Source organism: Anopheles gambiae, chromosome 3 (genome assembly GCF_943734735.2).
Source record: "Anopheles gambiae chromosome 3, idAnoGambNW_F1_1, whole genome shotgun sequence".
NCBI lineage: Eukaryota > Metazoa > Arthropoda > Insecta > Diptera > Culicidae > Anopheles > Anopheles gambiae.
The window spans coordinates 62,581,500-62,605,846 of NC_064602.1; the positions used below are offsets into that span (position 1 = coordinate 62,581,500).

General features: G+C 42.8%; 2 protein-coding genes across 2 annotated transcripts in view; both read right to left on the minus strand.

Moving 5' to 3' along the window:
• The window catches only part of LOC133393616 (uncharacterized), a 321,897-nt gene that overhangs the window by 217,491 nt on the left and 80,059 nt on the right, over nt 1-24,347 (minus strand). The window lies entirely within an intron of this gene.
• LOC133393144 (uncharacterized) lies at nt 747-10,924 on the minus strand. Its single transcript, XM_061656598.1, has 4 exons — nt 10,603-10,924; nt 8,663-9,342; nt 7,256-8,578; nt 747-854 (listed from the first exon to the last, which is right to left on the minus strand). The coding sequence occupies exons 1-4, from the start codon at nt 10,922-10,924 to the stop codon at nt 747-749; spliced, it is 2,433 nt and encodes an 810-aa protein (XP_061512582.1).

Consider the following 24,347-nt stretch of genomic DNA (forward strand, 5'->3'; position numbering starts at 1 on the left):
GAGAGAAGGAATAGGCGCGCGAGCGTAAGGCGAGAGAGAGAAGGTATAAAAAGGAGCATCCGATCGGATAAGCTCTCTTTCTTAATACTGATCTCCTGACAATACTGTTCTCCTGCGCACGATTAACATAATAAAGTGAATATAATTGTAGAAACTTACACATTAACATTTGTTCTGTTGTGGCACAGTGCTCATTTTCGGCCAGAATCAAAATGGATTCTTGTTTATTATGTAGGATATATGACCTTCAGTTGCCGGCTGCAATCAAAATGGACATCCCCATTGTTCAGCAAAACACCATTGAAGCGCTGTATTTCCTAACCGTATTTCATTTCATAGATGAGCACAATATTATCATCTAATAATCTTTTTGCATTTCTCCTCTAGATTTCTGTATTTTTTAGGATAGTTCATACGTATACAGGCTGTGTTTTCGTCATGCATACTGTAGTGAAAACGACGGATACTTCCGTAACCTGATTCTACTCCTGCACTTCAACATAATTTCCCATCCGGGAAAGCAATGAACTTCGCACACAGATGAAAAGAAAGATGAATCTTTTACTGATAGATTTGCGATCGGCTACAAGCTTTTTTTTTTGTATTTTTAGGTTAGAACAGTGTATTGTAGCCCTGAGAAATGTTCGCGAACTATGTTCATACATTACGTATTTGGAATTGTAATGGGTTGCCAGAATTGCATTCACGGCCGCTTCCAAACATTCCTGCTCTGACTTCGATTCCAGCTATATAAAACCAACGATAGCCGGTGCCGACTCTGGACGGCTGGAGCTTTTCGACGATTCCGACAGCTCCCCTCGGCCCCAGAAGATTTCGAGCAAGTAGTTGTGCAACTACCCTCGATATGAAAAAATGACCAAAAGAGAGATATGAAATGACGAATGAAGTTGCTAATAGCGTGTTGCATCGTATCCTTGCGCTGATGTAATGCAAAAAAACAGATGAGAATAGCGGTAGTATCATAATAGAACATACAATCAAAGTGCCATGGATAAGAGCATTAAGGGCATCAATGAGGATAGCGGAGCCAATGGAGTATTGTGCACAGTAGTGATGGGCAAAACGGCTCCGAAGTCGGAGACGGCTCAGGTCGGCTCCAAACAATTTCTGAGCCGGCTCTGCACCTACGGCCCCGCTTCAACGGCTCCGAAGCTGGCTCGTCACCAACGGCTCCGGAACCGGCTCCTCACCTAAGGCTCAGGAGCCGTTGAAGCGAAGCCGTGGATGTGGAGCCGGCTCCGGAGCCGTTAGTGCGCTCCGAAACACCCATCACTAGGGCACAGGGTTGCCTAAAAGCCAATCCAAGACATACCAAGCATACAAAATAATAAGATAAATCCGCAGACCTATTGCTAGAAAGACTAGTTAGAAAGAAACAACAGGCGGAACCGGACATTATATAACCATTTCTACGAACCTGAGGTGGAGGCCATCTTAACCGGGTGAACGAGGCTTGGATGATATTCAAGCCAGCTCAGTATGATTGATTTAATATTGGTAAATTGTCTGCTAACAATTAACAATTACATTTGGGCAGTATGTTTTGCCATTAGTTGTTGAACATGTTTGGTATAATTTTATTAATTAGAATATTCAATAACAATAGAGAGTATTATGTTTATGTTTAGGAACATGCAGCATCGAACGTATTGTTTTATTCATATTCATATTCATATTCATATTCATATTTATTTGTCTACCTTTTGGTTACACAAATACTTAAATAATACTTATTACCTATGTTCCTAACCTAACAAAATTTAACACAAATTATCAAAAATTTGAGAAAAAAAATTTTTTTTTAGAAAATTAGAGTCTAAAATTTAAAAATTAAAAATTAAGGCAGCACGGGATTATGGAGGGTTCTGATGCGGGATCGGAAAGAGGATAAGAGAAGGTTGAAATCAAACATAGAATATACACAGTTAAATCGACGAATTGCACGAAGAAGGGGGTCATTACGGCCCACTGCAGTTCGGCGGGAAGGGATCACTAGGGGAGGGCGGTTTCGAAGAACACGGTTAGGGGCGTAGAAAGGGATAGAAGAAAGAAGGGAAGGAGAATCAATATTACCAAGGAGTAATGCGGCAATAAAGGATGATTGGGCATGGGAACGGCGGTTTTCCAATAGTTCCAGGCCAAGCTGCCGACACCTGTCCTCGTAAGGAGGTATGGGGGAGGACAATCTACCCCGGATTTTACATATAGCAAACCTGGTGAACGATCGCTGCACCCGCTCGATACGTTCCACGTGGGTTCGAGCTGTAGGGGACCAGACTACTGAGCAGTACTCCAAAATCGATCTGACCAGAGAGCAGAACAGAGTCTTCAGGCCCATTGGGTCGGAGAAATCGCACGCAATTTTCTTTAGGAGACCCAATGTTTTCCGCGCCTGATTGACAACTGAGTCAATGTGGTGGCTGAAGGTGAGGCCTCTGTCAAGCAAGACACCGAAGTCTTTTACGACACAAACACGATTGACTTGTACAGAATTTAGGACGTACGAGTAAGTGATTGGAGACTGCGAACGACTAAACGAAATGACGTTACACTTATCAGGACATAATGTGAGGGAATTACTAGAACACCAAGACGAAAAACGATCAAGAATATTTTGTAGGGAAATGCAATCTCTAGGAGACGAAACTGGGAGAAAGATTTTGAGGTCGTCTGCGTAGCAGAGGAAACACTCAGGAGGGAGGGTGGTACGGACATCATTAATAAAAATTATGAACAGCAAAGGACTTAGAACACTACCTTGCGGTACGCCTGCACTACATGAAAAGGGAGTCGAAAACATATCATTATATTTAACACTATAGGAACGATCACATAGAAAAGAACGTAACCAAGATACAAAAAGATTATTGACGTCAAGTTGTGAAATTTTATTTAGAAGTAAGGAATGAGGAATACGATCAAATGCAGATTTGAAGTCAGTATAAATAGTATCAACTTGTTTAACTGACTCTAACTGGGATGATACGAAAGAGGTGAAGGACATAAGGTTAGTTGTCGTAGAACGGTTAGGAAAAAAGCTATGTTGCTGAGGGATAATAGTAGAAGAGGTGAGTTTAAACACATAGGTATGGATAATATGCTCAAATACCTTGGTTATTGCGCATTGTATTGAGATGCCACGGTAATTGGAAATGACAGACGGGTTACCTTTTTTGTGAATGGGAACTAGCCATGCTCGCTTCCACAATAAAAGGAATGAAGACGAGGACAAAGATAGGTTAAACAATTGTACCAATAGAGGGACGAATAGAAAAGGTGATTTTTTTAAAACCGAGGCTGGTATTCCATCCGGTCCAGGGGAGAAGGATGGCTTAAGTTTTTTAAGAGCTTCAGAGACTGTATTAACATTGACAATACCCTCAGCCCATGCGACGGAGTTTAAACCAGGCCATATGCCCTCAGACTCTGTCAAAGGTTGACTCTCCGGTCTAGACAGACCATTGGCGAAATGCTCAGCGAATAGGGAACAGGTGTCAGCAGCATTGTCCGTAGTGACCGAACCGAGCGACATGGAAGTAGGAAGGGAAGAGGGATTACGACGCTTCTTGGCATAAGTTTAGGATTACGGTATAACATGCATTGAAGCCTTCCAAGGTACAACCTATAACTGGCCCGATTATAAATACGAAAAGCAGAAGCGGCATATTTGAAAACTCTACGATTATACTCAGAAGGAGTTGAACCGAGTTTTTTGAGGGCACGTGTCCTATCCGCCTTTAATGACCGCAATGTAGCATCGTACCAAGGAAGGCGAGAGGAGGGTTTAGAACGAGGACAACATAAAGGGAGAGCTGCCTTAACAATATTACTAAATTGCTCCACCGCTACGTCCACAGTGGAGGGAGAATCGGTTCTAATTTCTAAAAAAATCCAATCAGAGTTGGTTATGATTTCCCTAAATTTTTCTAAGTTCATTTTCCGAAAATTCAACTCAGATTTGTTATCTCTAACATTATTACCATTATGCGGTAAAGGAACATTTACTACGAATTCCAAAGGTGGGTGATAATGATCTAATTTAACAATAGGGTTTACTTCCGGATTTTACTTTCGGACATAATACAGTGGAGCGCCGTTTATCAGGGTACCTTTTATCCGGCAGTCCCATTATCCGTGCTATTCAGAAATGACAGCTTCATATCGGATCCCGCCATGTTTATTGTTATTGTATGCGCTTTAAGGTGCGTGTATATTCGTTCGGACAGGACGACATTTTGAATTTTTAAACTACAGCAATTGTTTCACGATGCGCATATATCGCATTAAGTGCAATAAAAAAATTAGAGTACATTGGAGTTATCAACAATAACGTTCACAAAAAATAAATATAATTTTTTAGCAATTTTCATTGCTCATGTTCATAATTTTTTTTACAAATTCACATGTTTTTATTTGTGAATAAAAAATGGTCACGTACTTGGTCCGACCTGGGAGGCCTAACGTAATGGTCTGACCTGGAGGATGAAAAGATAGGCAATGTTTTCAACGGTTTGAACTTGCTGAAAGGTTGATTTTTGTGGAACCAGGCTTATTGTTCACAAATTTGGAAGCCATGCAAATTTGGAAGCCGGGCAGATTTGGTAATCGGCAAATGTACCGTGGATAAAAATCAAAATCGAGTAAGTTTACAGGGTTCACACAGTTCACAGAGTTCAAATTGTTCACAGAGAAGCTGAAACGGTAAATATTTATAAAGTATAAGCTGGAATTCAATGATTTTGATGATGTAAACTTTAATTGCAGAATTTGAGTAAAATGCAGCAACCAACCGGAAACAAGCGCAAAAAGAAAATTCTATCCTTGGAGCAAAAATTGCAGCTCATCGCCAAATTTGAGAAGGGAACATCTGTATGTAATCTTGCATTGGAATACATGATAGGTAAACAGACGGTTCGGGATATCGTAAAGCAAAAATCATCGCTGGAAGCTTTTGTTCGTGACTGTGATAGCTCAGCTGGTCCATCGCAGCGAAAAACAATGAAGCATTCCATAAACCAACAATTGGACACTGCCGTCCTTACTTGGTTTAATCAAAAACGAGCAGAAGGAATACCTATAAGTGGACCTATATTAACAGAAAAGGCTAAGTTTTTTCATGAAGGCATGGGAAATCAGGCCGATTTTAAAGCATCGAGTGGTTGGCTCCGGCGTTTCAAAAACCGATATGGCATTAGAATGATGTCCACCCAAGGAGAGATACTTAGTGCTTGTGGTGAAAGTGCCGAAAAGTTTTGTGAAGAGTTAGAGGAAATTCTGAACAGAGAAGAGCTATGTTTAGATCAGGTGTACAATGTAGACGAAACAGGGCTAAACTGAAAATGTCTTCCAAAACACACATTGGTAGGAGGTGAAGAAAAATGTGCATATGGATTTAAAGCTTCTGTTTCGTCGCGAATAGTTTTCGGATAAAGTTTCCTTTTCTTTCTTTGGTTTTTGCTGCTAATAATTACCGAAGCCGTTGTAAGAAATTGCTGGTGATGAAGAGAGGGAAAAAGCCTTTTCGTCCTCTATTTATTAATTTATGATCGATAGAGATGTGTACATCAACGGGCGCGGATGTGATCCGATCCGCAGTTCAAATCTGCACGATTCGCGTAGCTGCTCGAACATCCTCCCCACCTTGACGAATGTCAACAAAAAGTTGCTTCCTAGACTACACGTGGTTTTCGCTATCAGTTCTGAGCGGTAAAACGCATATTTTCGTGATCGGTCGCGTAATTATTCCCTTAGCTGTCTTAAGCGTAACGACGCGTACTATCTTGTCTTCACCGGGATGGATTTTAACGATACGCGCGAGAGGCCAACGAGTGGTGGGTAACGATTCGTCCATGAGGATCACTAACCTGCCGGGAAGTATGTTGCTGTTGTTGCTGCCACCACTTGCATAACATTTCTGCATTTCTTGTAGATACTCAGTGGCCCAATGCTTCCAAAAACGCTGAACCAAAAGCTGCCACTTCTGAAGATCATCTAGAGTGCAGGATTTCAGCTGGGTGTAGTCCGGTTCAGGCACGGCGAACATCGATGTGCCAATAAGGAAGTGTGCCGGTGTGAGTGCAGCTAGCTCGTTGGGATCGTCGGACAAAGGCAACAGCGGACGGGAATTCATCGCTGCTTCGATTTGGTGGAGCACAGTGCAGTAGCCTTCGTACGACAGCCGCGTATTGCCCAGGTGACGATAGAGGTGTCGCTTCGCCGTCTTTACTGCTGCTTCCCATAATCCGCCGAAGTGTGGAGCCTTTGGTGGGTTGAAATGCCAAGTGATTCCCCGGTCAGCACATCTAGTAGCCACGGTGTTGCGGTGTTGTTCGTCGTTGAACAGCTCAAAAAGCTCCTTCAGTTCACGTTCTGCGCCTTCGAAGTTTTTCCCATTATCAGAATGGATGTGGGCTGGCAATCCGCGTCGTGATGTGAATCGGCGTAGCGCTGCTAAGAATCCCGCCGTTGTGAGGTCTCCTACGAGTTCCAAGTGCACAGCTTTCGTAGCGAAACACACGAAAACGCACAGATAGCTCTTAGTAGCTGCTGCCTTCCGGTGCGCTGGCTTCAAGTAGAATGGACCGGCGTAATCCACTCCGGTTACAGAAAAAGGTCGGCTCGGTGTGATGCGGGATGGTGGAAGCTGGCCAACCGGCTGCCGGGCGAGTGCGGGATCTTGCCGAATACAGCGGAAGCAGTTTCTTGCAATGCTTTTTACCAAGCGACGTCCGTCCAGTGGCCAATACAGTTCTCTAATGCGGGATAGCAATAGCCTTCCACTAGCATGTTTCATCTCTTCATGATAATCTTCCGCAAGTAGACGGGTGAATTTGTGGTTCTTCGGTAGAACAGCTGGATGCTTGGACTGATACGGTAGTTGCGACAAGTTCAATCGTCCTCCCACCCGTATTACTTCTTCTGTATCCAGGAATGGGGTAAGTTTTCGTAAAGGTGATTGTTTCATCAATGCTTCTCCCTTTTTTAGCTGCTTGATTTCCGCGGAAAATGCATCTTGCTGGGCTAGTCTGCAAAGCACAATTTTTGCAGCATCCACGTACTTGGGCGTGATCGTCTTGGATGCATTGGTGTGCGGTATCGATCGCTGTGATCGCGCCTTCTGCTTGGTGTTGCGCACAAAACGTATGCAGTATGCAATGATGCGTACCATTCTGGTGAAGGATGAAGAAATGCCAAACCATGGATGAGTTTGTGTACAAACTAAAGCGGCACTCACCTGGCGTGTTTCTAGGTCCGCCTCATCGCTTGGTTCTGGATCTGAGCTGGGCCAATGGGACGAAGGTTGCACAAGCCAATCTGGACCGTTATTCCAAAGCTGATTCTGCGTGAAGTGTGCTGCCGACATGCCTCGGGAAACCAAGTCAGCAGGATTGGATGTGCCAGGAACGTGCCTCCATTGCCTTGGATGAGAGTAGTGTTGCACCTCAGCTACTCGATTTGCCACGAACGTCTTCCAGGAGTTGGGAGGTGACGCAATCCATTTTAGCGTCACTGTTGAGTCGGACCAGAAAAACGATTCGGCGCACACGATCTGCATTGCCTCCTTGACGCGATGATGCAGATGGGCGCCCAGGACAGCTGCGCTTAGTTCAAGCCTCGGCAACGTGACGCGCTTCAGTGGTGCCACTCGAGACTTCGAAGCTAATAGGCTGATGCGGACTTCTCCCGCCGCGTTTTCACAACGAGCGTAGACACATGCTCCGTAGGCGGCCTCAGAAGCATCGGTAAATGTGTGAAATTCTACTGTTGCATCTGGTAAGAGAGCGTAACGGTTAGTCCTGTACTCGGATAACGTTTTCCAGTCGCTCTGAATCGCCTTCCATTTTTTACAGATGTGATTAGGAACAGGTTCATCCCAGCCGGATTTGAGTAGCCATAGCTCCTGCATCAGCATCTTAGCACGCACGATCACCGGTGCTATCAATCCGAGCGGATCGTACATTTTGGCAATGCTCGACAAAATAGATCGCTTGGTCGACGTGGCTTCATCAGCCTCAGTGTTGGATTCAAAACACAGCTCATCCGATTCAGGCTTCCACGAGATGCCGAGTGCTTTGACCGTCTCGTTGGGTATAAAATGCAGCGATGAGTGTGTGCCGATATACTCGGTGCTTAAGCCGGAGAGTACGCTCAGATTGTTTGAGGTCCACTTGCGCAACTCAAACCCACCTTTGGCAAGTAGCGCTGATAACTCCTTACGCAGCTGAACAGCTTCGCGAACGTTATTGGCACCACCAATGAAGTCGTCCACGTAAAAGTTTCGTTTCAGGGCTGCAGGTGCAAGCGCATACTCAGTCCCTTCATCCTCTGCTAGTTGGATAAGTGTGCGTGTAGCCAGAAACGAGGAAGGTGCTAGTCCGTATGTAACGGTGTTGAGCTCATATACTTGGATCGGAGCTTGCGGCGAAAATCGAAAGAATATGCGCACCAATCGACAATCATCAGAATGCAGCAGTATTTGTCGGTACATTTTAGCTATATCTCCCACAAGTGCTATTTGGTAAGTGCGGAATCGCAACACAATATCAAGCACCTCGTCCTGCACGATTGGACCAACACATAGAATGTCATTCAAGGAATAACCGGTGCTTGTTTTTGCAGATCCGTCGAACACGACCCTTACTTTCGTGGTGGTACTGGAGGCTTTAAATACGGGATGGTGCGGTAGGTAGTACGCCCGTTCATCCCCACTATCTTTGTTCATGAGCGACATGTGCCCCAGCTCCAAATACTCCTTCATGAAGGCATGATAGTCTTCCTTGAGCTGTGGGTTGCGTTCTAGCCTCCTCTCCAGCAGCTCGAAGCGTCTCAAAGCGGTAGTTTTAGACAGGCCAAGCTTTTCCGTGAAGTCGGTCTGTTTGGGCAATCGTACAATATATCGACCCGACTCGTCGCGCTGAGTGGTTTCTTTATACAACGTTTCGCATCGCCGCTCATCAGGTGAGTACGGATCATTGACGCTTAACCCTTCCAGCTTCCAAAAGCGTTCGAGAGACTCCTCCAGGGATGCCATGCAGACGATTGTGGACGCGGCGGTGCAATCGGTCGGAGATGCAGGATTCTGAGGAGAGGTGGGACCAATCATGACCCACCCAAACACGCTGTTCAGCATAGTTGGAAGGTTCGGAGCAAGCTCGTGCGATTTTACGTTCGTAAAGAAGGAAGCGTAATGACGGGCACCAAGGATGAGATCAATCGGGGCTGATTTATCGAACTGCGGGTCAGCCAAAACAAATTCCGAAGGAATGTTCCAGCCGCGAGTGGAAACATCATGCGCCGGCAGATCAGCGATCACCTTGTCTACTATCAGAAAATCGACATCCAAGTCAAAGTGTTCAACACGTGAAGCAATTTGAGCTCGAACCGACCTCCTCACCGTTCTGGTGGATAGTCCTGCTCCTTTGAGGGTTATGTTAACCGTGCTACTTTTCAAAGCCAACCTCTGAGCAAGGCGATTGCTCATCAAATTGGGCTGTGATGCGCTGTCTAAGAGTGCACGCACAGGATGCAGGATGCCGTGTGCATCGGTTACATTCAGAAGTGCAGTTTGTAATAATATTTGTGAAGGTGATTGTTTTATTGCAGCTGCGTAGCTGCGTTGTATGCTAGCCGTGTGATCATCAGTGGCGTGTGTTGTGTGTGAAGGTTCATCTTGCGCAGCTAGCATTGGAAATGTAGTGGAAGATGTGCTGGGAGTGCTTTCAGTGTGAATCATTGTGTGATGCGCCAAGTTGCAATGACGACACTTGTACTGTGACGAGCAATCGCGGGCACGGTGATTGTCGCGCAGACAATTCAAACACAAGCGGGCATCAAGTACCTTACGGTACCGCTGGGCAGGATTCATGGCATTAAATCGCTGGCATTTTGTGATGGTGTGCGGCATATTGCACAACGGGCATTTATTAACATCGCGGTCAGTGGTAGCAAAACTAGCAGTGCGCGGAAAAATGGTGCGTCTTGGTGGTATCGGTGTTTCTATAGGTGATGGTTCGGGTTTGTTTACTAATAGCGTCTCGAGTACGCGCATACGGCGGTGCAAAAAGGCAATCAACGAATCGTAGCTCGGATTGTCATTGGTCGAAGCAAATTCTTCCCAATCGCGCAATGTGTTAGAGGGCAATTTTGTGCAAAGTAAATGCTCTAATATGCTGCTCCAGCCGTCAGTTTTCTCTCCCAAGTGATTTAGGGTTTTTTTGTGACGCTCGAACTCGTCCACTAACTGGTGCAGGGTTGTCGCACTTTCCCTCTTCGCTGGTGTGATGCCGAACATCGCTTGCAAGTGGCGTTTTTTCAGCAGATATTCATTCGAATATCGCTCAGCGAGTGTTTTCCAAGCTAATTCATAGCTGGAGGCGCTTATTGTAATGGCCTCGATCACTTGCGCTGCTTCACCTTTTAGGGCTGCGCGTAGATAATGGAATTTTTGTATTGGCGGCAAATCAACATTATCGTGAATCAAACACTCAAAGGTATCCCTAAAGGTCAGCCATTGCATATAATCGCCGTCAAACTCCGGCAGAGCGATGGTGGGCAGTTTTATGCCTTGTAGCGGGTTCCTACCGGCTCCTTGCTGCGACACTTCGCTGCGCGGAATTTCTCTATATTTCGCTTTCAATGCCGATTGAACGCGAATCAATCGCCGTTCAAAATCCTCCCTAAGGGCGGCATTGTGTGTCATCTCTTCAGCAGTGGTTGCACTGTCCTCCAGCTGCTGTTGAAGGTTCTCCAAATCCTTGCATATTTGGTCAAATTTGGCCATACGAGTTTCCACCTCGATAGAATCCCTATCGGGCTGGTAGTTTTGAAGAAACTCTTCGTAACGGGCCAAAATGGCAATCAAAATCGTTCGTCTCGACGACAAAATAAGCGGTTGAGCTGGCATCTTACTAAAACTGCGATTATCGTGTACGCGAGTGTAGTGTAAAGTGCAGTGTAACGGTCGGGCAGTGAAAGGCAAAGGTGTTTAGCACTTTATCGAAAAAATTGCGAATATTCAGGCTATCGGCACAATCCTGGTCACGGCACCAATGTTTCGTCGCGAATAGTTTTCGGATAAAGTTTCCTTTTCTTTCTTTGGTTTTTGCTGCTAATAATTACCGAAGCCGTTGTAAGAAATTGCTGGTGATGAAGAGAGGGAAAAAGCCTTTTCGTCCTCTATTTATTAATTTATGATCGATAGAGATGTGTACATCAACGGGCGCGGATGTGATCCGATCCGCAGTTCAAATCTGCACGATTCGCGTAGCTGCTCGAACAGCTTCGAAGGAGCGTGTCACCGTAATGTGTTGCTCAAATGCTTCCGGAACCCACAAATTAAAACTGCTAGTGGTCGGAAAATCTAAAAACCCTAGAGCATTTAAATGTATAAATGTAAACGATTTACTGGTTAATTATCTTAGTCAAAAAAGTGCATGGATGACTAAAGAAATTTTTCTTAATTGGTTTAGAGACGTATGGGCACCAGAGGTTGCATCTTTTTTAGCATCTAAAGGTCTACCCCAAAAAGCTCTTTTGATATTAGACAATGCTCCTTCACATCCTAACGAATCACTTCTGACGATGCACAACGGTATGATGAAAGCAAAATTTCTACCACCAAACGTAACGAGCTTGATTCAACCTATGGATCAAGGAGTGATATGCTTGTTGAAGCGTTTTTATCGAGCATCCATACTTAAAAACCTTTTAGATCAGGATGATCAAGTTTTAGAGTTCTGGAAAAAAGATGACTATTGTTGATGCCATATTTTCATTGGCTCAGGCTTGGGATAAGATTACGGATATAACTCTTCTTCGTTCTTGGTCCACGTAGATATCAACACTGCAAAATTATATGCTGATGGTTTGTTGGATTTCATGGACAGCAAGGGCTTTTGTTACAATGATAAAATCGCCATAAGAAAAATAAGGGCGAATATTGTAAGCATGATGCAAAATCAAGTCCAAACTAAAATCACGGACTTCTTTTCGAATAAATAATAACCACAACTTTTGAATAAAATTGTTTGTTTTGATTTTAACTCCCAAACCATTGAACTGTATCATATAAACCCATATCTGACAACCAAACTGACAGATTCTTTCATCCGTGTTATTCGATTATCCGGCTACCATCAAGTCCCGACACGCCCGGATAATCGGCGCTCCACTGTATGTTCATTGAAGGTCGCTCGCCGTTTTCGCTTGTGTTTACTCTAGGTTGATTTATTTTAAAATGTTTTTTTTTTAATATCCTACTAGGATCGTTTAAGTCGTTTGTCCAAGAACATATGTTATAGTCAGTGCAGTTGCATTTCACTTGATTGAATTTGACAATGAAATGAACAAAAATTAGTGGAAAAGAGTGTTAAATCTCAACATAGATTGGCGATATCTTTGATTATAATTATTGATATTCCATATTGCAAACTTTTTGACCCGCATGCTGCCCCGCAACATGTTTAATTGGCAATAGATATAATTAAATTTGATAAACAAATTCGGTCGAACGTCAGGCTTATTTACAAATTGCACTATATGATTAACATAAATACCCTAATTTACAATTTCCTCATTTTTTTAGCTCCCTTTCTATTCTCATCGTGTGCTTTCCTTTTCAATGCCTGCCTTTTGTTTAACTCTTCTTTATTTTTTTAAATTAATGTAGCGCATACGTATAATAATTCGCTGTTTTGAGAAGGCTTTTGCAATTTCTAATGGCAGTTCAGGCAATTTCCTACTTATCTTATTGGTCAATATTCTTACTATACTTTTTTTGTTTGAAAACTGTCCATTCATATGCGTTTTTAAAAAAATGGTTTCCATTTCACGGCATACATCCAAAAATGTTATAGATGGTTGGAATAAACCTCCAAAAGACAGATGCTGAACAAAAGAAGGAGGATTAGAATAACTATGCTCGGTATCATTTTCAAATGTATAACATCCTAAGTATAGATCTGGAAAATTATCTTTAAATTTTCTCCAAGGAATCCAACAACATACTCAAATCCATCTTCCTCTTGTTCATTAATCTCTGTTATTGTGCTGCTATCGGTACTACTATTATCATTCATATCATAAAACAAATTTGTATCCTTTTCTACAACGTTCATGCCTGGCAAAGATGGTTCAATATTTGCTCTTGAATACATGATATCAGACACGAAGTGTTCATTGCGGTGGTCATTTCTGTGAGTATGTGAGTCTGTTTCAGGTATCTGTTGCTCATCGTCATTGTCTTTGGTTGCTATGTGAGTTTGGTTTAATAGGACGGATGGAGACTTGCCTAATATAATATTTCTTATTCTATATAGGCAAGCCAATGGTGAAGGATGGTCATAGACACCCCCACGTTGTCTTAATTGAGAAAAAAAGTTTTCTAATACATCTTGGTTTAGCTGAAAGTGAAAAATAAATATAACAGTAAAACATTGATACCATTTAACATTTTTGACGAAAATATTACCTTGTTCGTTGAAATGTACTTTATTGAATGCTTGTGTACCATATCTCCGAATATTTTTTTTAATTGAAGTTATTTGCATGAGGATTGATTTTTGAAATGTTTGATGATTATTTTTACCTATCACTCTCATGTTATCGACCATTTCAAACATATCATCTAATGCTTTCACCTGATCTTCAGAACAAATAAAGGATTTCTTATAATCCAAACTAGCTCTTGGCGAATATGAGTTTGAAACACTAAACCAAAGGTCTACTTTTTCTATAAACTCAGCTAAATGTTTCGCATCATCGTTATTTGAATAACGCCTTAAAGTTGTTGCTGTAGTCCTCGATAATAATTGCGCTGCTAAGCTTACATTCTGCCGTTCGTGACTAGATTTATTCTGATCCTAGCCTAGAATCTACTAAGAGGCGCAATGGTTCAATCGTAATATTTTTATCTTTATATCTGAAACCAAGATCAATCAACCAGTTTCTTATTAATTTTAAGAGATGTGGAGCATCAGGTATTATATAAACATTTTTTTTCGTTATTGGATGCTCGAAATGGGGATTGAAATAGTCATGGGCGCCCAGCTGTTTCCAACAACCAATATTCGCAGAACAGTTATCACTAACAATCGCTGCGACATTTACTCCTTTCTCGTAAAATTTTTGAATTAAATCTACCATCTTTAGTCATTTTCGTGTCGAATCCGATGAAAACAGGCTGTTTCCACTGTATAAATAAGCCTCTGGCCATTACCACTTGTATATAATCATGTGGTCCTAAAATTTCATCCGTTGATTGATCATATTCTAAAACCCTTTGCACCTTCATTTCATCAAAACTTAGAATACATTCACGATCTTGTCTGGGCAATCCACTTGAAAAATTGCCAATAAAAACAAGAACATCGACCAATACGCCTTGCTTGAGGTTCATTTTTCTGGCATATTTTTGAAGTGTGGATAAAGCTGGCAAGGGATAGTGTAAGTCTATTGCTATGTACCGATAGGCTCGTTTTCCGAAATAACGCAACGTCAGTGCAGAGCTTATTTCTTCAATTGTCCATTGCACACGCTTCTTTTCCTTCATGATCAGGTCTATTTGATTGCTGGAAAGAGTCCCTTTGAAAATATTTTTTATTTTGGCAACGAACTCTACCGGTTCTATACTCCTTCTTTTGTTTTTTTCAAGCTCCTTCTTTAATGTTTTGTTTTCGATTTTCAACGCATTGAGTTCTTTATAACAATCGTTCAGTTTTTCTTTCAGTACATCGTTTGCCTTACGCAACTCCTGTAATGATTCCTGCGATTTTCCTGCATCTACTAAATCGCTCGATCTAACAACTATCATGGGACTTTCTACATTATTCACTGGTTCTATTTGGGTAACATTTTCATTCCTACTTTCTTCAACACAAACATCTGTATTTTATTCATTTTCCCTTAATTCTCTTTTAGTAGTTGAAATGCCTGTTTTGGACGGAACCACTGAAATATAAGTATAAATAAATCAAACATGTTTTTGTTATTTTAGCGGTATCACAATTAATGCAAAAATTGTATAGAACAATCAACGTCCTTTTTTCATAGCGGTATCCTCCGACGCCTTCGTGCCGTCCAGATTCGTTAAAGTTGATTACATTTTAGACACAACAACACAGTAATACAATCGATTACATAGGAAACACATTGCGAATCCAATGTTATGTCAATTATTATATGTGTAGTACATTTATTGTTTAATCAAACTAAACCTACTACTATTACTACTCTGAACCTACCATGTGGGTAAAGTCTATAACCCGTTAAACATTGCAAAGGTTGCGTGTGGTATCATCTACTCGAGATCTTATAGTATATGAAATAATCTTTGATTTTTGCTCATAAATTATATTTTTTTCGGTGGTATTCATCGAAAAGATCACTAGTTCTAATTTTGTGGATATTTGCAAAATAAAATGTCAAAATTCAGGTGTTTAGTATGCTACAATTTGCACTGTTATACCTGCTCTTGGGGTGCTATAATTATAACTGCTAAAACTAGGGGTGAAAAAACTACCAAGGCTCGCAAGCTCTTTAATGCGAGGGCTCTGGTGCGGTGAATTTGTATGGCGTGCGAGCCCTCGCGCGCCCTCGCAAATCGCTGTCAATTGCATGGCGGGAAGGGTTTTTTTTCTGTAGAATTGCGTGGTAACATTTGGTAATCTTCCTCATTAAAATGAAGCGAACAAATCACAGCTCGGTTACAAGGTTCCCAATCCGATTTGCGTCCGCAAAACTGTATCCACTTTGTTCTTAAATCTCCGCCGGGAGGAAATTTATGAAATTTGATATTTAATCCAAGCTTTTTGGCCTTAGATGGGCCATTATTGCAATAAATCACTGAACAGCTACAAGGCGTAACGAAAACACTTTTAACTTCCTGCTTCCTGCGATGAAAACTGGAACTGCAAAATCAAATGTAAACAAACCCCAACGTAAACAAACCCCAAATCTGGGGACCTTACGTCAACTCGCAAAACGTCAAAATGCTCTATATTCCACCTCCTGATCTTCTTAAATCCACCTTGCGATGGACAGCTGTCAGGCGTATATGACATACCTTGTATATACACCCGCTTCTATGCAAATTAGAAAACATATGCAACAGTCAAAATGATTTAGTCAACTGCTATGCAGATGACATTTCAACGGGTTCAACTAGGCAACACTTTCCTAACATCTAAATTGCGGTACATTGGATAAGTTATGACCAAAGTCTATAAAATGCAGAGGTCGAGTCGTCAAGAACATTTGATCAAAAAGCGTGGGAAAGTTTTGACAGCTGGATGAAGTTTCAATACAGTAGAACGTCGATTATCCGGGCAGCTCGGGACCGGACGGTTGCCGGTTAATCGATTTGCACGAATAATGGTCCAAGAAATGTCATTTTCATTTAAAAATTATTTTATTACTAGTTTTTTATTAGTTTTATGATTAATCTAACTTGAATTGTTACGAGTGTAGCGACTAGAGTTCCATCTGGTGCATACACCTAGAACCACGATCAAACATGTTCGACGGGCGAACTAGAGCGAGACAACCAGTGACAGCACGCTTCACCGCCTCGATTATCCGGTGGCTTGCTACACACACTTCTTCTCCGGCAACTCTCGAACGAACAACACTAATTTTCGCGTCTCTCCCGAACTCTCCGTTCCGCGGCTTAAAAGAAAAAAATAAATCGAATTCTACCAAAACGTAGTTCGCAAGGCGTGTTGCGTATCTCTTTAAAAAATTAGGGACCACTTTTGTGGCGCCCCTAAACGAGTAACCGTGCCGACAAACCGCGTGTCCCTTATTATGGCATGCGGAATGTAAACAAGCTAAATGACAGGAGATAGGTTTAGACGTTTAGATAGGGTGACAAGATCGATCTTCGAATTTCGAACATTTCAGAAAGGGCAACGTTCGCTGCGTAACGCGATGGCGCAACGGCCATCGCGGGAAAAAAAGGGATAAATACACCGTGCGCAGAACAAACGGTCTCTTTAAAAGTTAGCGAACGATAGACCGCGTTTTTTAAAACTACTAAAATCCAAGCTTGTGAGTTTATAATCGGTCGATCCTTTTTTAAATAAAGTAAAGTTTTGTACGTTAATAAAACGGTCGTTATATCTTGTTCGCCGCCGTCGAGGAGCCGACGGAGTTGCAGTTGCAACATTTTTTAAAAAACGCGTTTGCGATTAATAACGCTCTGTTTTAGTGCCAATCGCCAAGGCATCGTCGCGAGTGAGAATAGTGAAGCCTGCAGAATGTCCCGTACGCCGATCTTTCATCAAGGAGAGCCTCTACTCGAAGGGCTGGAGCCGCTTCCCCCCTCCGTTGGAAGACCAAGCAGTACTGGCAGATCCGGCAGAACCAGTGCAGATCCGTTGGCCAACTCTACTTCCAGGCCTACGGACACTGGACGGGCGTCATCGAGACCACCGTCGAGGGCATCATCAAACCCGCGAAACGACACCCTGAACGAGTTGGTGAGGAGAGCCCGCGAAGCTAAACGCGAGCTAGCGACAATCGAGCGCGAGATAGCAGACGTTGTTGTGGAAGCAACGTCTTCGATTGCTGAAAAGGAGCAGGAAATAGAGGAGTGGCTGCATACTACGGATCGTGTCGGAGAGCTGGACCAACGGCCACAGGAATTTAACATTCCCGCCACCGCTACTGGGCCGATGCGTTCGGATAACCATCTCCTACCTCCCTACGCCGTCGAAGTGCCGCCTGTGACATGTAGAAAACCGAACGTGCAATCTACCGCGATTGAAGAGGAACTTCATCGGATCGATAAGCAGTGCAAACAACAGCTGCTTGAAGAGAGACTGCTCGCTATCGAACGGTGTGAACGACGTCGTATGGCGGAGAAAAAACGCATACTGGAAGAATCATGCCGCGCTTCTACAAGCCCAATCGCGAGACCTGATGAAAGGCTAGCTAACCAGTACAGACCAGCCGTTAGCTTTGTGCCAGTGATACCAGAAAGGACAACACCACACCCCACAGCACATAGTTACTCTGCAAATTTTCCGCTATTTAACCAGAGTCAAGTGTCAGCGCGAAAATGTACGAGCCGTGAATTGCCTGTCTTCAGTGGTGACCCTAAGGAATGGATGGCGTTCATTTCAAACTATGAACACTCTACGGCGATATGTGGCTACACAAATGATGAACATATGCTGCGGCTGCTGGCGTCTTTGAAGGGAAAGGCTCGTGAAGCAGTTGCTAGTTGTCTGCTATATCCCGATAGTATCCCTGAAGCGATCGAGATTTTGAAGGAGTGCTACGGCCGTCCAGAACTAGTGGTGAACACACTGATGGCCAATATTCGCCGCATGCCGCCCCCGAAGGAAGACCGGTTCGACGCCTTAGTGGATTATGGTGTCGCTGTGAGGAACTTCTGTGCATCGATAACGGGATCTGGACTGCACAGCTATTTCGATGGCGGACCCCTGCTGGAGGAGCTGGTGGACAAGCTGCCGCCGAATATAAGGCTGAACTGGTACTATTACCAGAACCGCTGTACACATACCACGCTGGCAGTTTTCAACGAGTGGGTGAAGGAGCTTGTACGCGCAGCCAGTCGAGGTGTAAAGCATACCAGCGGTCGTAGGGAGGTGAAGCATGACAATAATATCCGTCAGTACGACCGTAAGTACGCTCATCAGTGCATTCATTCCACAGGTCAGACAGCAGTAACAACATGACAACCAGTTACAACTGAGGGCAACAATTGGAGTTGCTCTGCGTGTGGGGATGAATGTCCTAACGTGTCCAACTGCAGCAGGTTCCTAGGCATGAGTGTGAGTTCGCGTTGGACAACTATAAAGCGTGCGTCACTGTGTAGAATGTGCCTCCGCAAGCACCCAGGTGCATGCCCAGTAACTACGTTGTGCGGAGTAAATGGGTGCGAACGCCGTCATCATCAGTTGTTACACTCGTCCGGTAGCAGCCAACTATTATCAGACATCCCGCCAGAATTGAGTCGAGTCAACACCAGCTGTAACGTGCATTCTGCTACTTCCGGAGGAGTTATGTTCAAGTATGTGCCGGTTACGTTATATGGGAATGGGAAGAAGGTTGATACTATCGCTATTTTAGATGACGGATCGTCGGCAACGTTTATGGAGCATGACTTGCTGAAACAGCTAGGCATCAGTGGCAAGCATCGTCCATTATGCATATCGTGGACCGGTAACCAAAGCAACCAAAGGGTTGAAGACGAGTCCGTAGAATTATCTGTTAAGATATCTGGCGTTGGGTCATCTATCATATATGACATGAACACGGTCCATACAGTTCGTACCCTTGGCTTATGTGAACAATCAGTAGAACCGACGCAATTAGCCACTCAGTACAGCCATTTGAGAGGTCTTCCACTACCATTATATCAAAATGCCTCGGCGAAGGTCCTAATTGGCATTGATAATTGCTTCTTGAGCCAAACCCTTAAAACGGTCGAAAGAGGGGCAAACGAGCCGTCAGCATCAAAAACCCGACTTGGATGGGTAGTTTACGGGCCATGCTCAAGTAGCGCATCAGATTGTAACCGGTACGACGGAAATACATTTATGAACGTCCATATCTGCCCCTGCAATAAAAAAAAGACGATGAGATGGATCTGGCTATAAAAGAATACTTCTCTTTAGAATCGCTAGGAGTATATCGACCAATGAAACAATTGCGCTCTGATGACGAAGAACATGTGCTTAAAATTCTTTCCTCGAATGTTCGGTTGGTAGATGGGCATTTCGAAGCGAGCCTTCTGTGGAAGTACGACACAATAAAACTTCCTGTAATAAAGCGATGGCTTTGAGGCGTCACGAATGTCTGGAGAGAAAAATGCGCCGTAATCCAGAACTGAATAAAGCCATGCACTCCAAAATTGCAGAGTACGAACAAAAAGGGTACATCAGAAAGTTTTCACCGATAGAACAAAGCAGCAAAAAGCCAAATGACTGGTTCCTACCGATTTTTCCTGTCACGAACCCGAACAAACCTGGCAAGATACGAGTATGATGCTGCTGCAAAGGTGAATGGGGTCAGCCTAAACTCGTTTTTACTGACCGGACCGGATCAACTTGTAGGACTGCTCACGGTTCTTTATAAATTTCGGGAATATAAGGTAGCAGTAACCGATGACATTCGAGAAATGTTTTTTCAAGTGCGGATGAACCCGCGAGACCAACGAAGTCAAATGTTTCTCTGGAATGATGGAGAAATTGGAAGCACTCCTCAACAATATGTGCTACAGGTTATGACGTTTGGTGCAGCATGTTCTCCAAGCACCGCGCACTATGTAAAAAATCTGAACGCAGAAAGATTTGAAGAACAATATCAAAGGGCAGTCGAATGCATCAAATATGAGCACTACGTTGATGACATGCTCTCTAGTATAGAAACTGAAGATGAAGCTATCCAATTAGCACAGGAAGTTTGCTTCATTCACTCACAAGGCGGATTTGAGATCCGTAATTGGTTGTCCAATTCATCAAAGGTTAAAGCTGCAATGAACCGGGTTGAGCCTGGAGCAGAAGTACCCGTCGAAGTTGAACTTGCGACAGAGAAAGTACTATTTTGAAAATACTAATGTCTATATATGATCCTCTGGGGCTAATTGGTCACCTTCTCATGTACCTGAAGATCCTGCTGCAAGAAGTGTGGCGCGCAAAGACTCAATGGGATGAAGAAATTTCTGGTAGTTTGCTTGTGAAATGGCAAACATGGGTATCCGATCTACCTAGTTTACAATTTGATGCTCAAGAGCACTTATAGCCGAGTAAGACGCTGTTGTCAATACTGCAAGGTATATAAAACCGCTCCACAAAATCCTGCTATGGGAGACCTCCCGTACCAACGGCTAGCTGTCTACCAGCATCCATTTTCTTACACCGGGATCGACTACTTCGGACCGATGATAGTAGCAGTCGGGAGAAGAATCGAAAAACGCTGGGGGGTGATTTTCACCTGCCTCACTACCAGAGGAATACACATCGAGGTTGCGCATAGTCTTTCTACAGACTCGTGTATTTTCGCGATCCGCAATTTCACCGCTAGAAAGGGACTGCCACTGGAGTTCGTTAGTGATAGAGCCACCAATTTTGTAGGCGCATCTCGTGAACTGAAGGAAGCTGCTGCACTGATTGATGTGGATCGGTTGATGGCAGAGTTTGTGCAACCCGGGACAAAGTGGGTTTTTAACCCACCTGCAGCACCGCATTTTGGTGGGTCATGGGAGAGATTGATCCAATCAATAAAAAAGACGCTTGCCTCCTATGACCTTCCTCATCACCCCACCGATGAGCTATTACGGGCTAGGTTGAGTGAAGTGGAGCTGATTGTTAACTCACGACCCCTGACAGATATTCCACTCGAAGATGAAGCTGAATCTCCCTTAACGCCAAATCATTTCATTTTAGGCAGTTCGAACGGAAGCAAGCCTCCGCTACCCTTTGACGATTCCACTCCGTCCGTGCGTAAATCCTGGAAATCAGCACAACAGTTTGCAGACATGTTTTGGAAGAGATGGGTAATCGAGTACCTACCAAGACTAACGAAGCGATCGAGATGGTACAAGCAGACGAAACCATTAGATGAAGGCGACTTGGTATTGGTTGCGGATGGAAACAACCCGCGGAACTGCTGGCCTAGGGGACGAATTGTAAAGGTGTATCGAGCTGCTGACAATCAAGTGCGGCGCGTAACTATACAGACAAATAGTGGTTTGTTAGATAGATCGGCAGTAAATGTTGCTATATTGGAGGTCGGCACAACGAAGCTAAGCCGCTGAGAGCGACTTACCGGGGGGAGAATGTTACGAGTAACCGTGCCGACAAACCGCGTGTCCCTTATTATGGCATGCGGAATGTAAACAAGCTAAATGACAGGAGATAGGTTTAGACGTTTAGATAGGTTGACAAGATCGATCTTCGAATTTCGAACATTTCAGAAAGGGCAACGTTCGCTGCGTAACGCGATGGCGCAACGGCCATCGCGGGAAAAAAAGGGATAAATACACCGTGCGCAGAACAAACGGTCTCTTTAAAAGTTAGCGAACGATAGACCGCGTTTTTTAAAACTACTAAAATCCAAGCTTGTGAGTTTATAATCGGTCGATCCTTTTTTAAATAAAGTAAAGTTTTGTACGTTAATAAAACGGTCGTTATATCTTGTTCGCCGCCGTCGAGGAGCCGACGGAGTTGCAGTTGCAACATGAATAAATCGAATAATCGTTAGTAAAATATTATTTTAATCAATAACTATAGGTTTAACAACTGTTCATGAACAAAAATGAATTTCGAAAATATCACTTTAGAGCTGCACAAAAATCTGGTTGCCCACTTGACTATCGCTGCAAATGTTCGCTGTACGTTTGAACAGCTGTCACATTTATGCGAACGGTTAAGCCGCCCGCCGGTTAATCCGCCCCCGGATAATCGACGTTCTACTGTAGTTTCATCGTAGCATACATTGAGGTTTTAGTTGTTGTGCATGCAGTGGTCTGAATGCATTTTCGGTCATTTTTACATCGTTTGTTCGTAATATTGCACTTAAAAAAGTTGACGAATATCAAGAAAAGATAGAATTATAGTACAATTATTGATTATAACAAGATCAGTGCCCGAAATTAAGACGAAATCATGTGCAGCTCAAGAGGATCAAAGCTAATAGGCTTGTTTCCTGATTTTGGTCGTGTTTATCTGATGAATTAGTGAAAAAACTACTCCATGCCACGTACATGAGAAGGAAATGTATAGTTACACTAGGTTTTGTGCAGAAAAAGCACACTTGGCCATAAAAAGTATTTGGTTGTGTGGAATCGTTCACAAACTTTTTCATCTAACTGTCAAAAATAAGCTTTCAAAATGATGGACTAAAATCGAGCTATGCATCGACCTCTGTATTATATAGACTTTGGTTATGACGATAAGCAAGTACCATCTTGGGAGGATGACATTCTATCTGGGAATATTCATATGGTCAAATGGAGGGCCAAGATTAAAAATGCAACAACTTCAAAAGCTGATTAACAAAGCCAAGGGAGGTCTTAACTCGTTAGTACCAGAATTCAAACTTAGAACATTATTGATCAACCGACTTCTTCTTCTTCTTTGGCTCAACAACCGTTGTCGGTCAAGGCCTGCCTTTACCTCTTGTGGATTTGGCTTTCAGTGACTAATTGATTTCCCCCCATAGCAGGATAGTCAATCCTACGTATGGCGGCGCGGTCTATTTGGGGATTGAACCCATGACGGGCATGTTGTTCAGTCGTACGAATTGACGACTGTACTACGAGACCGCTGACCAACCGTGATCAACCGACACCTTATTGAAAAACAACACATGCCATGTACAAGAAGTTTCTTGAACCAAACAGAAAATCCACCTAATATTAAAGATCTTCCATCATTCTATCCTTGTTTAGTGCCAATAAGAGCTTAACTAGCCTAATTAAATGATAGATTTTAAATAATTCTTCAGCAACAGAGATTTACAAAAACATGTTTTGCTTCCTCTACCACATACTCAATCCAAAACACCATCACTGGAATGGAACAAGATATGACGAAATATTAATACAGGGTTTGCACGATTTATTGGTTGGTTCCCATCAATTTTTGGTAGGGTCCTATATTGTTTGGTGCGTTCACACGACTTTTTGGCCGTTTCCCAGAATTTTTAGTGTATTTGTATTGATATCCAATCGGACGAAACAATAAATTATGGCGATGAACCAAAAATCTATGGGAATCTATGGGAAAAAATCGTAGGAGCGCACCACAAAATCATGGGAAATGACCAATATATCGTGGGAAACCATGTAATGACAAAATAAATTGAAAACAACGAAGCTATTATTATCTTTTGGTAAATGAAAAAATGGTGACAGAAAAAAATTAATTTAAATTCGGAATGAAAACAAACCCGAACTGTGAGAAATGTGGAATTATCGAAGATCTCGAGCACAAATTTTAATCATGTAAAATGATTAAAAACATATGGATATGGTTTACACAAATAATCAAGGACGAATTGCATATTACAACAAAATTTCATGAAATCATCTAACCAGAAATGAATAATATGAACAAAGAAAAAAGAGCTAAGATAATGTCATCGTTTATCAATTATTTAATGTTTAGTTATTTGATTTCGATGTTAACATTTTTCACGGCTTACTAAAGCTTACTTCAGATAGAATTGGAACATAGACATTTGCTTGTATATCAGTTATTTATAATTGAAATTAAGATCTGTTTTTATGCAAATGTAGCGTTTTCTTCATACTTTTAAGGAAAAATACGGATAAAACTATTCTTCACGGTTTCGAAGGA

Coding starts and splice junctions, on each gene's coding strand:
- LOC133393144 (XM_061656598.1), bottom strand. CDS start 10,924: ATGCCAGCTCAACCGCTTATTTTGTCGTCGAGACGAACGATTTTGATT. Junction 8,579..8,662: donor CCTCCAGTACCACCACGAAA/GTAAGGGTCGTG, acceptor CCAATCGTGCAG/GACGAGGTGCTTGATATTGT. Junction 855..7,255: donor CGGACCTAGAAACACGCCAG/GTGAGTGCCGCT, acceptor TATCGAGGGTAG/TTGCACAACTACTTGCTCGA.